Source organism: Ochotona princeps, chromosome X (assembly GCF_030435755.1).
Source record: "Ochotona princeps isolate mOchPri1 chromosome X, mOchPri1.hap1, whole genome shotgun sequence".
Taxonomy (NCBI): domain Eukaryota; kingdom Metazoa; phylum Chordata; class Mammalia; order Lagomorpha; family Ochotonidae; genus Ochotona; species Ochotona princeps.
Genome location: NC_080865.1, coordinates 81,412,464 through 81,426,093, shown reverse-complemented (window position 1 = coordinate 81,426,093; position 13,630 = coordinate 81,412,464). Strand labels below are relative to the sequence as shown.

Here is a 13,630-nt window from a genome sequence, read left to right as displayed (position 1 = left end):
GAGCCACACTCCATCTGGGTTTTTCATGTGAGTGGCGGGGGCCCTAGTGCTTGAGCCATGAATGACTGTCTCCTAGGATTTATTTGCAGGAGGCTAGCTCAGAAGCAGAGGAGCCAGAAGTGTGAACTGGTTCGCACACATTCCAAGAGAGGTCTTAACCCACTAAGTTATCATCCAAACTTATAACTTCAAGTTGAAAGAATTCAAACATGATTCATAGGAATCCAAGTACATAGATATATAAGGGTGATTGACAGTATTTATTGAAATATGGAACCTGGAAAAGTTTCTCATCTATAAATGCCGGTTTCCTTTGGAATGATTTAGTACCATGGATATAAAGGGAGATCTAAATGACAAGTTAGCTACAGAAAACTAGCGATAGAATAACAAATTCAAACTGTCGAATTCAAGTCAACGCTCATCCCATGTCTAAAATCACATTTTCTTGTTCTCATAATAAATTAACTACACTGCTACCCAATAGAATTTAGGCAACTTGTGTACTAGAAGTACCCAAGAGAAAGGAGAGTTTCTGGCCCAACAAGGGGACAAGATATGGCCACAAGGTGGCAGTAGGAAAAACTTTGAGTGAAAATGTGAAATTACAACACAATGTAATTAATGAATAAATTAAAAAAACAAAAGAGCCAACAAAAAAAAAAAAAAGAAAGAAAGAAAATGTGACTGATTTTGCTTGTGGGAAAGTCAGTGAGAGCCTGAGCTGGTCCACAGTCTTAAGGCTTTCAAGTGCTATCTTGGAATGAGGAACCAGTGAACTCCTGAAGGAAAAATGGATCAGTGAAGGGGCTTCCATGTCTAGGAATACTTCCATGCTCATTTTATGAGATCATCCTGATACTAATGCCAGACAGGAATACTGTAGCAGAAGAAAATAACATGCTCATATACCTGACAAACAAACATGCAAAAATCCTCAGACTGGAACAAAACATTTGGGGGATTGTACACACCATGATCAACTGAGCTTTGCCCCTGGAGTTTAAGGCTAGTTTGGCCAGGATCCCATATGGGTGCCGGTTCTAATCCCGGCAGCTCCACTTCCCATCCAGCTCCCTGCTTGTGGCCTGGGATAGCAGTCGAGGACGGCCCAAAGCTTTGGGACCCTGCACCCATGTGGGAGACCTGGAAGAGGTTCCTGGATCCTGGCACCAAATCGGCACAGCACCGGCCATTGCGCTCACTTGGGGAGTGAATCATCGGATGGAAGATCTTTCTCTCTGTTTCTCCTCCTCTCTGTATATCTGATTTTGCAACAAAAAATAAATAAGTCTTTTTTAAAGAAGGAAAGTAATGCAGGTTTGGTTTGATGACATTACATTTTATTTGTGGTCAACTTGGCACAAGGTTATGATTGCCCACTGGGCATTTTCCCTCAAGTCAGTTAGTCTGTAAGGTTGCCATTGAATTCTTGGAAATGTAGTGCCTGGTGTTTATTTTGATATTCAAGTCACAAATGATGGAGAACAGAAGCAGCATACCTTAGCAACAGGGTTTGTATTTGGTGAACAACTGCAAGATGGGAGAAAGTCCCGCTGTGAACTCTGGGATTTATGTGAGGGTCACTTGGAGGAGATCCTTGATTTGATTATTCTAGTTCCATGCTTTCTGCCTCTGCAGTCTCTGGCATTTCTTCATCCTGTACCTCATCCTGTTGGTATCTGGAAATTAATTTTGTTGCTATTTTAGTATTCAGCTCTTCATTGTCGTGAAACTTTCTTTTCATCTCAAATTGACGTTTTTTTTCTCGTTGTTCTGAGGTGAGGGCCATGACCCTTCCCTTGCTTTCCAGTACCCGAACCTGATACATTGACTCTGATCTTCCCATAGCCGCTAACTTGTTGGCATGGTTCTCAGGAGTTAGGGCTTCAGTTAGGGCCTCATCATCATCACTGCCCATCTCTTGATGATAAGGAGTGCTTGGTTCATCGATTTCCATAGAGTCATCATCTTTGTGGACTGCAGGAGAGGTCATAAGCATGTTCATTTCATCGCACTTGAGATATTTTTCACTGGGGCTCATGTCTGTCTTGCCACAGGGTTGTTTGGCTGAGGCCGCACTAGAGGAAGTTGAGGACTTGTTCTTCAGTATCCCCTTGATGTGCTTGCGTGATGCCATGGTGACAGCTGTTGGCAGTAGATCCAGTTTTTGCCTGGGCGTCACTGTTGCTGTTAAATAGTCAAGGAGAAAGGTTGGGGGCTAGCAAGCCCGACCAGGCAGCCAGAGAGCCATGTGGGTACTGAAGCAGCCACACCTACTATCCTGGTAACAGCTAAGGGCATCATTGTGATGTCACAGTGGCCCTGACACCAGAGCCAGTGCTGCTCTGCTGGTGACCTTTGTGTGCCCTTTGCTGCCAACCTTTCACCCCTGGCTCTTGGATAGGACAGCTCAGAGTGGTTTACAAGTCTCACTGTACCCAAAGAAAGGCATTCGCGCCCTCTCGTGGCATTTCTGGGCTTCTATGGTGGTTTGCTTTTTTTTTTTTTTTTTTTTTTTTTTAACATTATTACTATTATCATTTTATGAAACAGTTCCATAGGCCCAGAGAGTTCCCTTACCCCCTCCCGAACATCCACCACCCACTGAGTTACACTATATCATTACTGTAGTATAGGTCTTCATAAATAGTCATATGTTCATCGTTGTGGGCATGGACAATGGCAGAGAGTCCAGCAGCCTATTGTCAAGATATAGGCAACAGTTTCATTGGGAGTTCATCTTTGATCTCGAAGTAGAGGTGCATACTGCATTGTATCCTCACATCTGGATATGATAATCTCCATTATATAGTTACTATACATCCCCTTAAATGAAAAGCCACAATACAATATCAACAGCAGGAAGAAAAATAGAACTTGACAATGCTATGAACTTAAATAATATGCTACTAGGGTATGGTGAATGAGTGCTGAAATCCTGATCAGATTACCATGATAATTGATTTCAAGTCACAACCAGACTGGGCCACTCTGCTCATACTTTGGGTCACACATGATTTCTGATAGGTCTGTGTGGGCATTTCTGGATATGGCTCATATCTAGGTAGACTTGCAGATGAAATGTCCCTTCATGGAAAGCCTTGAATAGGACAAAAGGTGTTGATCACTCTGTGAGTGAAATGGTCCCCTCCCATGTTGCCTTAGGATTGTCATGTTATATGGATTGCCCAGGAAGTTTGGCTAATTTTTTTTATTAATTACGTTGCATAATGGGACACAGTTTCATAGGCTCTGGGATTCCCCCAACCCCTCCCTGTGCCCTTTCCCTATGGTGGATTCCTCCACCTTGTTGCGGTATTACAGTTCAAATTCAGTCAAGATTCTTTCTTTGCAAACATATACCAAGCATAGAGTCCAGCATCTTATTGTCCAGGTAAATTAAACGGTTTCTTGGGGAGACCATCTCTGGTCTGACGGTGGAGTTGACAGAATATTATCCCGATCAATTGAAAGCCCCAACACAACATCAGCAACAATTTACAGCATTATGTAATTAATTGACACGGTATTGAGTAACCAATATGTTAAAAAAAAAAATGCAAGTTCTTAACCGCATCCTGTGACTACTTCATTGGCATTTCAATTCTATTTTATACACAGAACCAAGATTGGCTAAAATTTTACCAGTGTCCTTTAGAGGTCTAAATGGTCAAATGAGAGACTTGGTAGGTGGCAGCCTTCTTTCTTGTTTGTTTTTATTGTTATTATTATCATTTTATGATGTAGTTCCATATGCCCTGGGATTCCCCTTACCCCCTCCCCAAGTTCCCTTGCCCCCACCACTGAGTTCGCCTATATTATTGCTACAGTATATTTCTTCCTACACAGTCATATGTCCATCGTTGTGGGCATGGGCAATGGCAAAGAGTCCAGCAGCCTATTCTCAAGCTAAAGTTAACGGTTTCATCGGAAATCCATCTTTGATCTGGAAGTAGAGATGCATACTGCATTGTATCCTCACATCTGGATGTGATAGTCTCTATTGCACAGTTACTGTACATCCTCTTAAATAAAAAGCCACAGAACAGAATCAACAGTAGGAAGAACAGAAGAAATGAAGAATGCCACAAAGTTAAATACCATGCTACGGAATGACTAATGTGTCATTGAAGAAATGAGAAAGAGAATTGAGAACCTGCTTGAAGAAAATGATGTTACTGTATGAGCTTTGAGTCAGTGAAGAATTGAATGAGCAAGAAAGTGTTTTGAAGAGATGAAGCTAGGTTTAAAAATAAAAAAACACCCAAACACTTGAGATATCGTTTCTGCTGATCTTTGTTGGTGAAATGTGACTTCTGTAGGCAACAGAGAGATGGGTTCTGTTTTTTTTTAACTCCAGTCTACTAATCTATGATGTTTGATTGATGAGTTTCAGCCATTCACATTCAGGGTTAATAAGAATGGGTGGTAATTTGGTCCTGTCCTTTGAGCTGTTCATTGATTCAGTCTTGTGTTGTTACTTTACTGGGATGTTCTTCACATTTTCCTTTGGTTTTGGTGGGTGCTATTCCTCTTCTCTGTCAAGAGAACATCTTCCAGGATTCTTAAGTGGAAGGGCAAGGAGCGGGTGGGGGGCAGGGAGGGAGGAGGGTGAGGCAGGAATGAGCCCCAGTGCACAGCAGCAGCAGCCCAGCAGGGGGAACCTGTGCTTCTGTGGAGGCTTGCAGCCAGAGGCCTTGGGAAGGGAGCAGAATGTAGCCAAGTGTGGCTACATGAAGCAGGAACAGTGAGCATTCTTGGGTACAAGAAGCTCTGCTCGGGCGCTTCCCTTGGTAATGTAGTCCTTGGATTTGTGCATGGGGCTGGCATCTAAGCAACCATCCAGAGGGCCAGAACACCCACACCCTGTCACCAACTCTCCTCCACACTAGTCCACAACACTCCTTCATACCAGCCCCTGGCAGAGCAGGACTCTATGCTCTGAGCAAGCAGCTGCCAGAATGTAATGAATCATCTCCCTCCTAGTCATTTTACCTGCATGATCTACCTGGCTGATTCATCTCCCACCTAGTCTTTTCACCTGCATGATCTATCCGGCTGATTCTGGTTATTTGCAAAAAGGAACAGAACCCAAAAGTGTCATGCCTGTCTTCCATTTTACCAGGGTACCTGGAGCTCACTTGAGTTTGCTGAAGCTGCTAATTGCTCTGCACCTTCTCCAGCCCCCTGCGTTTCTTTTGGGAGAGTATTGTTCCTGGAGGGCTGCCCAGAGCGATGTTTGTAGAATTTTGTCCACAGGCTGTGGGAACTAAGCGCCGAATCTCTCCCAGCCCCTATCCCTGCCCCAAAGAAGTGCTACAGCCAAAGGCATCCCATCCATAGTTGACTCCACGGGATGGGGGCGACACTCACCTGCCTGACAAGAAGGAGAAGAAACTAATGAAATGGATGCTCTCAAATACTAGTCAGTTAAAGAGAGACGGAGATCTTTGATATTTCCCACAAAGAATAGCTTTTCAGCAGGTATGCAAGTTTTCGAGAGCTTCAGCTAAACCAGGTGAAGCAGCTGCACAAGGATGTTTTGTCCCAGAACTGCACAAGGATGTTTTGTCCCAGAACTGCCCTCTAGCGTTGCAGAGCAAGTGGTAGGAAACATCAGTGAATGATGGCAGAGACCAAGATATATGGCTTCACCCAATGCAGTAGCTTAGGGGCTAAAGTCCTTGGCTTGCCCACACTTGGCTCCCGTATGGGGACAGGTTCTAATCCCTGCGGCCCAGTTTTCCATCCAGCTCCAAGCTTGTGGCCTGGGAAAGCAGTAGAGGATGGCCCAAAGCCTTAGGACCCTGCACCCACGTGGTTGACCCAGAAAAGACTACATGTTCCTGGTAAGATAGGTACATCTCTGTCCCTTGTGGCTGCTTCGGAAATGGATCGACGCCTCAGTATGGAGGACGCCCCAGTATGGATCTTTCTTTCTGTATATCTGACTTTTACATAAAATAAATATTTAAAGAAAGAAAAGGATGAATGGCTTCACCTTCCTTCCTTGTCTATGGTTTCCTAGGCCACGCTGAGCTCCAGAAAACTCCATGGAGCAGAGGAGCAGATCATTCAGTTGCCTGCTTGGGAGGAAGTAAGGAAAGGCTGTAAATGAAGTTTATCCACAGGCTGTCATGGGAACTCCGGATATATTTCTGCCCTACTCCATGCCACAAAGCAGTATGACAGCACAAGACATCCCATCTTGGCTTTGGACCTGAAGTGCTGTGGTGGGCTGGGCTGAGGGCGACACTCACCTGCCTCCTAGCCCACAGCCAGGAGGTGACCACCGAGATGAGCCGCAAAGCTTTCGCTCCTCTTTAGCCACAGGGCCACTCCCCCTCCCTGGGAGCGCCCCTCTAGCCAACACGCAGCCAGACAGCCTGCCGCCACGCCCCAGCCGCGTGGGCGTGCAGCACACCCAGCACAGCATCCCCCGCGCCGTCTCCCCAGCAGCCTTCTCACGGCCAGCCTGCGCCCAGTGCGACGTGCGTGCGAGCCAGCGAGCCAAGGGGCCCGAAGGAGAACGCCAGCACCCACCTTCATCCACAGGCTGAGAGAATGGAGGCTCGGCGCCCGCGCCGCGACCAAGACGCCGGCCACGGCAGCCTGGGGGTGGAGGAGCCCCGGGAAGCAGCGGCCGGTCAGTGCCCGCACAGGCGGAGTAGTGCGGCGAGCCGCGGGAAGGTCAGGGGACTCTGCCTGACAGAAGCCAGGGCGGTGCGCGCGGCGCTGCCAGCTCTAGCCCTTGCCATTGCCTTTGCCCATGCCCGTGCCCCGGCCCGTGTCTGTGCCCCTGTCCGCGCCTGCCTGGCCCCCCGCAGCCCCGCAGCCCCCGCTAGAACGGTCTGATCGCTGCCTTTTCTCCTCCACAGCCGGGAAGGCAGCGGCGACCGCGGCGTTTGGGGCGGGAGGAGAGGTGGCGGCAGAGCGTGCGCACGCAGCAGCCTGGGGAGGTGAAAAAGGGCCGGTGGGTGCGCCAGTTGCCTGCCGGTTGGACCAGGAGCATGTTGGTGAGGAGGACCAACAGGAGGATGCTGTGGAGGAGGAGCAGGGATTGGCGGAGGAAGAGCAGGAGGAGGAGGCGCGGAGCAGCGGTGGCCCCCAGGGGCCCCGGAGGCAGCTGTTTGCCCAGGAGCTGGCCGAGGAGGGGGCCGCTGCGGGCCCGCAGCCCCAGGACCAGCGCTCAGGCTCCGCCCGCCACAGCACCAAGAACCGCGTGCAACTGAGGAAAATGAAGAGCGTTTTCCTGTACACTGAGTACCCGCACGTGTTGGTGAGGTGAGTGGCTTTGATGGGGTTCGGCCTGGGCTCCCCTAGTCCCTTCCCTCCACTGCAGAGTTCCAAGTTCTGAACTCTGGGCGGGGCGGGGTGGGGCGGGGCGTGGTCGGTGGGAGTGTGCCAGGGTGGGGGCGCTAGTCCAGGCTGGAGGACAGGCAGGGGGAGGAGTTGTGGCACAGTGGGACATAGTGGCTGGCTGGGGGAGTGCACAGTGGATCCAGGACACCCTGAAGCTCCAGGGTGGGCACGAAGCCCCAAGGGCACTAACAGCAAGATGGTCACACAGGATTGAACTCAGACCCCTCAGGACATTGACCAGGCTCCTGTTTTCCTAAAGAACATTTGGTCACAATCAGGATCCCCAGCAGGCTGAGGAGGGTGAGATGGCCCAGCTTGTGTCCACTGCAATTTGTGATGGGTTGCTTAGATCGCACAAAGCTTTGAGTCTTGATTTTGACACTACCGCGCTCGCGGGCTATTACAGAAAACACGTGCTTGGGTGTTGGGAAGAATGCCATTTCAAGGAAGCTGGCAGTGTCCGACTGGCTGTGTATTTCGTTAATCCACAAGGGCAGATACTGAGGGGACGTTTGTGGCTTTGTCCTCACAGGAAGAATCTGACAATAATGCCAAATGTGAAGGAGGCTCAGACTGAGGCCAAGGCTGAGGCAGGTGGGCACCTCAGTGACTCTGAAGACAGCGACTTGGACTAGAAGCCAGTGTGAAACCTGCCTGGGGTTGGGGACAGTGACAGCTGTGCCACCCCCTCCAGACATTCTTACCTTGCTGTGTTCTGGTGAACTTCCTTGTGCTTGGGAAGTCAGTTGTGAACTTTGGGGCTTTGGCGGGGAGGGAGGGAGGGGGACCCTGGGAGCACAAAATCCATGGCGTCCCTATTGATGCCGTTTTCTTGTTAGCAGAAGCAAGGTGTTTTTCTAGTGGTGAAAAATAAAGATAAAACTTGTCATCTCTGTGCCAAATGAGTATTAATGCAGTTTAACTCCTTCTAACAATGCTGTCCTTTAGGGAGCACTGTGATGGGAAGTCATCTTGAGCTTTAGCATCTGAATATCTCCAGAAGCCAGACTAGGAGAGCACTTGGAGTGTCCCAGTGGTTTCAAATACTTCCCCTGGGTGTCAGGTCTTCCTGAAATGTGTGAATTGATCCAGACTGCGGGGTTTCATCTCACCCAAGAGCCGCTGCCTCTGACAGTGATGGGGGTGGTGGCTTCTATGTCTGAGTCCCGGGTTCTCCTGCTCTTGTTCCTAGTCTAGTCCAGCAGTGTGGCAAGTGGCAGCTGTCACGTTTCATTTCCTGCAATACGATGATGATGTGTTACGCTGAATCTATTGGTACAGTGGTCCCATGAAGTGGAATTGGTAACAAACTGCAACTAACAGCGAGTCCTTTGAACGAATGTTCACCCTCTCAAGAAGGGGAAGAAACTAACGAAATGGATGCTCCCAAATCCTATTCATTTAAAAATAAAACGAGATTGGTGATATTTCCCACAAAGGATAGAGAGCTTCTCTGCAGGTGTGTGAGTTTGCGTGAGCTTCTCTTTGAAGAGCTGAAGGTCCCCTCCTAGTCAAAGGAGCCTCAGCTCCCGCGCCGCGACCAAGACGCCGGCCACGGCAGCCTGGGGGTGGAGGAGCCCCGGGAAGCAGCGGCCGGTCAGTGCCCGCACAGGCGGAGTAGTGCGGCGAGCCGCGGGAAGGTCAGGGGACTCTGCCTGACAGAAGCCAGGGCGGTGCGCGCGGCGCTGCCAGCTCTAGCCCTTGCCATTGCCTTTGCCCATGCCCGTGCCCCGGCCCGTGTCTGTGCCCCTGTCCGAGCCTGCCTGGCCCCCGCAGCCTCGCAGCCCCGCAGCCCCCGCTAGAACGGTCTGATCGCTGCCTTTTCTCCTCCACAGCCGGGAAGGCAGCGGCGACCGCGGCGTTTGGGGGCGGGAGGAGAGGTGGCGGCAGAGCGTGCGCACGCAGCAGCCTGGGGAGGTGAAAAAGGGCCGGTGGGTGCGCCAGTTGCCTGCCGGTTGGACCAGGAGCATGTTGGTGAGGAGGACCAACAGGAGGATGCTGTGGAGGAGGAGCAGGGATTGGCGGAGGAAGAGCAGGAGGAGGAGGCGCGGAGCAGCGGTGGCCCCCAGGGGCCCCGGAGGCAGCTGTTTGCCCAGGAGCTGGCCGAGGAGGGGGCCGCTGCGGGCCCGCAGCCCCAGGACCAGCGCTCAGGCTCCGCCCGCCACAGCACCAAGAACCGCGTGCAACTGAGGAAAATGAAGAGCGTTTTCCTGTACACTGAGTACCCGCACGTGTTGGTGAGGTGAGTGGCTTTGATGGGGTTCGGCCTGGGCTCCCCTAGTCCCTTCCCTCCACTGCAGAGTTCCAACCTGTGATCCCTGAGCAGCTACTAGTAGGAATGATGATGTATATTTTCAATGATATAATAAGCCAACCTTTAGTGTTTGATTGAAATCTGCTTTCAGACCATGGTGTCTTAGTCAGATAGGTTATTTTGCTAATTAGGTTAATAGAGATTTTTTTCAATTAGTCTTAGTTGGTAACATCCTTGAAAATGTTAGTGTTCACTCTTGTGTAATGTTATTTTTATTTTAAAATTTAAAAGTTTTTAAGGAGATTCAATGGTTGTTGTTGACATAGTCCTAAAAATGGTGATTTTTGTTCTTCCTCCATAATTCCTGCTGTCCTATCCTCACATCTCTTTTGTCTGACTGTAGGATTTGATGGCAATAACCAATCCAGGTGATGGCACCATGTGTCTTAGCAAACACCAGCATATGCAAGCTGTGTGGCTGAGAGCAAGCCTGGGTGGGGAGCTGAGGGGAAGCCCTAACTGCGCTGTGGTTCTCACTGGTGAGCACACGAGTCAGAATGGGAGCAGTGAACTGGGCTGGACATGGATGCAGCATCCCTTGGCGTGGGTGTGGACTGGGTCTTTGTTGTGCCAGACTGGGCTAGGCTGCAGCACCCACTGGTGTTCACAAGATCCATAGCAGGTATAGGACAAACTAGGCTAGGTTTCAGCATGTGCTGATCCATGCTAGAGTCGGGGGGTAGACCACGCATGGCTAGGCTGTAGCACCCAATAACGAGAGCCAGGATGGGTGTGACTAATCAAGCAAGGCCAGGACAAAAGGTGCACCAAGCCGGTCTGGGCCAAAAACCCACCTCAGAGTTAAAATGAGGATACAGAATTCAAAACACTTGCTATAAAGCTTCCTATCAACAATGAGAAGCACATAATACAGGAGTTCAAGAAATTTAAAGAACATGTCACACAGGAAATGAATCGAATGAAAGCTGATATATCAGAAACGAAGAATACAGTGGAGCAAATTAAAGGTGCAGTGGAGAGTCTCCAAAAAGAATGAAGGAGGCAGAAGAAAGAGTCTCAGGATTGGAAGATATTTACTGTCACCAGGAGGAAACAAACAAAAAGCTGGAAGCAGAGCTGGGTCAAGCTAAGAAAAGGATTCAAGAATTCAAGGACACTAGAAAAAGGCCAAATAGGAGAGGTATGAGAGTCCCAGAAGGTGCAGAAAGAGAAGCTTTGTTTAAAATTTGTTTGATGAAATAATAAGAGAAAATTTCCCTAATCTAGAGAAATAATTGAGAAATGACATCCAGGAGGGGCACAGGACTCCCAACAGGGTTGACCAAAAGTGATCTTCACCAAGACCCATGACCATCAAGCTCTCTTCAATCGAACATAAGGAAAAGATCCCTAAAGGTGAACATGAAAAATATCACCAGACATATAAAGGAATGCCAGCTAAACTCACAGGAGATCTCTCACAGGAAAGTTTACAGGTTAGAATGGAGTCAAATATTCCAGATTCTGAAAGCAAAAAATTTTCAGCCCAGGATAACGTACCCAGCAAAGTTTTCCGTTATCTTGAAAATAAAATAAAATTCTCCCACAGTAAAGAAAAGTTAAAAGAACCCAGCTATAGCTGTTTAAAACCTGCCACACAAAGGATACGTAAAGATGTGTTCTTGACAGAGAAAAGGAATAGCACCCACCAAAACCAAAGGAAAATGTGAAGAACATCCCAGTAAAGTAACAACACAAGACTGAATCAATGAACAGCTCAAACGACAGGACCAAATTACCACCCATTCTTATTAACCCTGAATGTGAATGGCTGAAACTCATCAATCAAACATCATAGATTAGTAGACTGGAGTTAAAAAAAAACAGAACCCATCTCTCTGTTGCCTACAGAAGTCACATTTCACCAACAAAGATCAGCAGAAACGATATCTCAAGTGTTTGGGTGTTTTTTTTATTTTTAAACCTAGCTTCATCTCTTCAAAACACTTTCTTGCTCATTCAATTCTTCACTGACTCAAAGCTCATACAGTAACATCATTTTCTTCAAGCAGGTTCTCAATTCTCTTTCTCATTTCTTCAATGACACATTAGTCATTCCGTAGCATGGTATTTAACTTTGTGGCATTCTTCATTTCTTCTGTTCTTCCTACTGTTGATTCTGTTCTGTCTGTGGCTTTTTATTTAAGAGGATGTACAGTAACTGTGCAATAGAGACTATCACATCCAGATGTGAGGATACAATGCAGTATGCATCTCTACTTCCAGATCAAAGATGGATTTCCGATGAAACCGTTAACTTTAGCTTGAGAATAGGCTGCTGGACTCTTTGCCATTGCCCATGCCCACAACGATGGACATATGACTGTGTAGGAAGAAATATACTGTAGCAATAATATAGGCGAACTCAGTGGTGGGGGCAAGGGAAACTTGGGGAGGGGGTAAGGGGAATCCCAGGGCATATGGAACTACATCATAAAATGATAATAATAACAATAAAAACAAACAAGAAAGAAGGCTGCCACCTACCAAGTCTCTCATTTGACCATTTAGACCTCTAAAGGACACTGGTAAAATTTTAGCCAATCTTGGTTCTGTGTATAAAATAGAATTGAAATGCCAATGAAGTAGTCACAGGATGCGGTTAAGAACTTGCATTTTTTTTTTTAACATATTGGTTACTCAATACCGTGTCAATTAATTACATAATGCTGTAAATTGTTGCTGATGTTGTGTTGGGGCTTTCAATTGATCGGGATAATATTCTGTCAACTCCACCGTCAGACCAGAGATGGTCTCCCCAAGAAACCGTTTAATTTACCTGGACAATAAGATGCTGGACTCTATGCTTGGTATATGTTTGCAAAGAAAGAATCTTGACTGAATTTGAACTGTAATACCGCAACAAGGTGGAGGAATCCACCATAGGGAAAGGGCACAGGGAGGGGTTGGGGGAATCCCAGAGCCTATGAAACTGTGTCCCATTATGCAACGTAATTAATAAAAAAAATTAGCCAAACTTCCTGGGCAATCCATATAACATGACAATCCTAAGGCAACATGGGAGGGGACCATTTCACTCACAGAGTGATCAACACCTTTTGTCCTATTCAAGGCTTTCCATGCATTTCATCTGCAAGTCTACCTAGATATGAGCCATATCCAGAAATGCCCACACAGACCTATCAGAAATCATGTGTGACCCAAAGTATGAGCAGAGTGGCCCAGTCTGGTTGTGACTTGAAATCAATTATCATGGTAATCTGATCAGGATTTCAGCACTCATTCACCATACCCTAGTAGCATATTATTTAAGTTCATAGCATTGTCAAGTTCTATTTTTCTTCCTGCTGTTGATATTGTATTGTGGCTTTTCATTTAAGGGGATGTATAGTAACTATATAATGGAGATTATCATATCCAGATGTGAGGATACAATGCAGTATGCACCTCTACTTCGAGATCAAAGATGAACTCCCAATGAAACTGTTGCCTATATCTTGACAATAGGCTGCTGGACTCTCTGCCATTGTCCATGCCCACAACGATGAACATATGACTATTTATGAAGACCTATACTACAGTAATGATATAGTGTAACTCAGTGGGTGGTGGATGTTCGGGAGGGGGTAAGGGAACTCTCTGGGCCTATGGAACTGTTTCATAAAATGATAATAGTAATAATGTTAAAAAAAAAAAAAAAAAAAAAAAAAAAGCAAACCACCATAGAAGCCCAGAAATGCCACGAGAGGGCGCGAATGCCTTTCTTTGGGTACAGTGAGACTTGTAAACCACTCTGAGCTGTCCTATCCAAGAGCCAGGGGTGAAAGGTTGGCAGCAAAGGGCACACAAAGGTCACCAGCAGAGCAGCACTGGCTCTGGTGTCAGGGCCACTGTGACATCACAATGATGCCCTTAGCTGTTACCAGGATAGTAGGTGTGGCTGCTTCAGTACCCACATGGCTCTCTGGCTGCCTGGTCGGGCTTGCTAGC

General features: G+C 47.5%; 1 protein-coding gene across 1 annotated transcript; it reads right to left on the bottom strand.

Moving 5' to 3' along the window:
* Positions 1–1,600: 1,600 nt before the first annotated feature.
* Positions 1,601–2,279, bottom strand: LOC131478578 (protein phosphatase inhibitor 2-like). Its single transcript, XM_058658888.1, has one exon. The coding sequence runs from the start codon at positions 2,138–2,140 to the stop codon at positions 1,610–1,612; it is 531 nt and encodes a 176-aa protein (XP_058514871.1). The 5' UTR covers positions 2,141–2,279; the 3' UTR covers positions 1,601–1,609.
* Between the last annotated feature and the right edge of the window lie 11,351 nt (positions 2,280–13,630).

Bases quoted from the DNA above. Each gene is read 5' to 3' on its own strand.
- LOC131478578 (XM_058658888.1), bottom strand. From the start codon at position 2,140: ATGGCATCACGCAAGCACATCAAGGGGATACTGAAGAACAAGTCCTCA.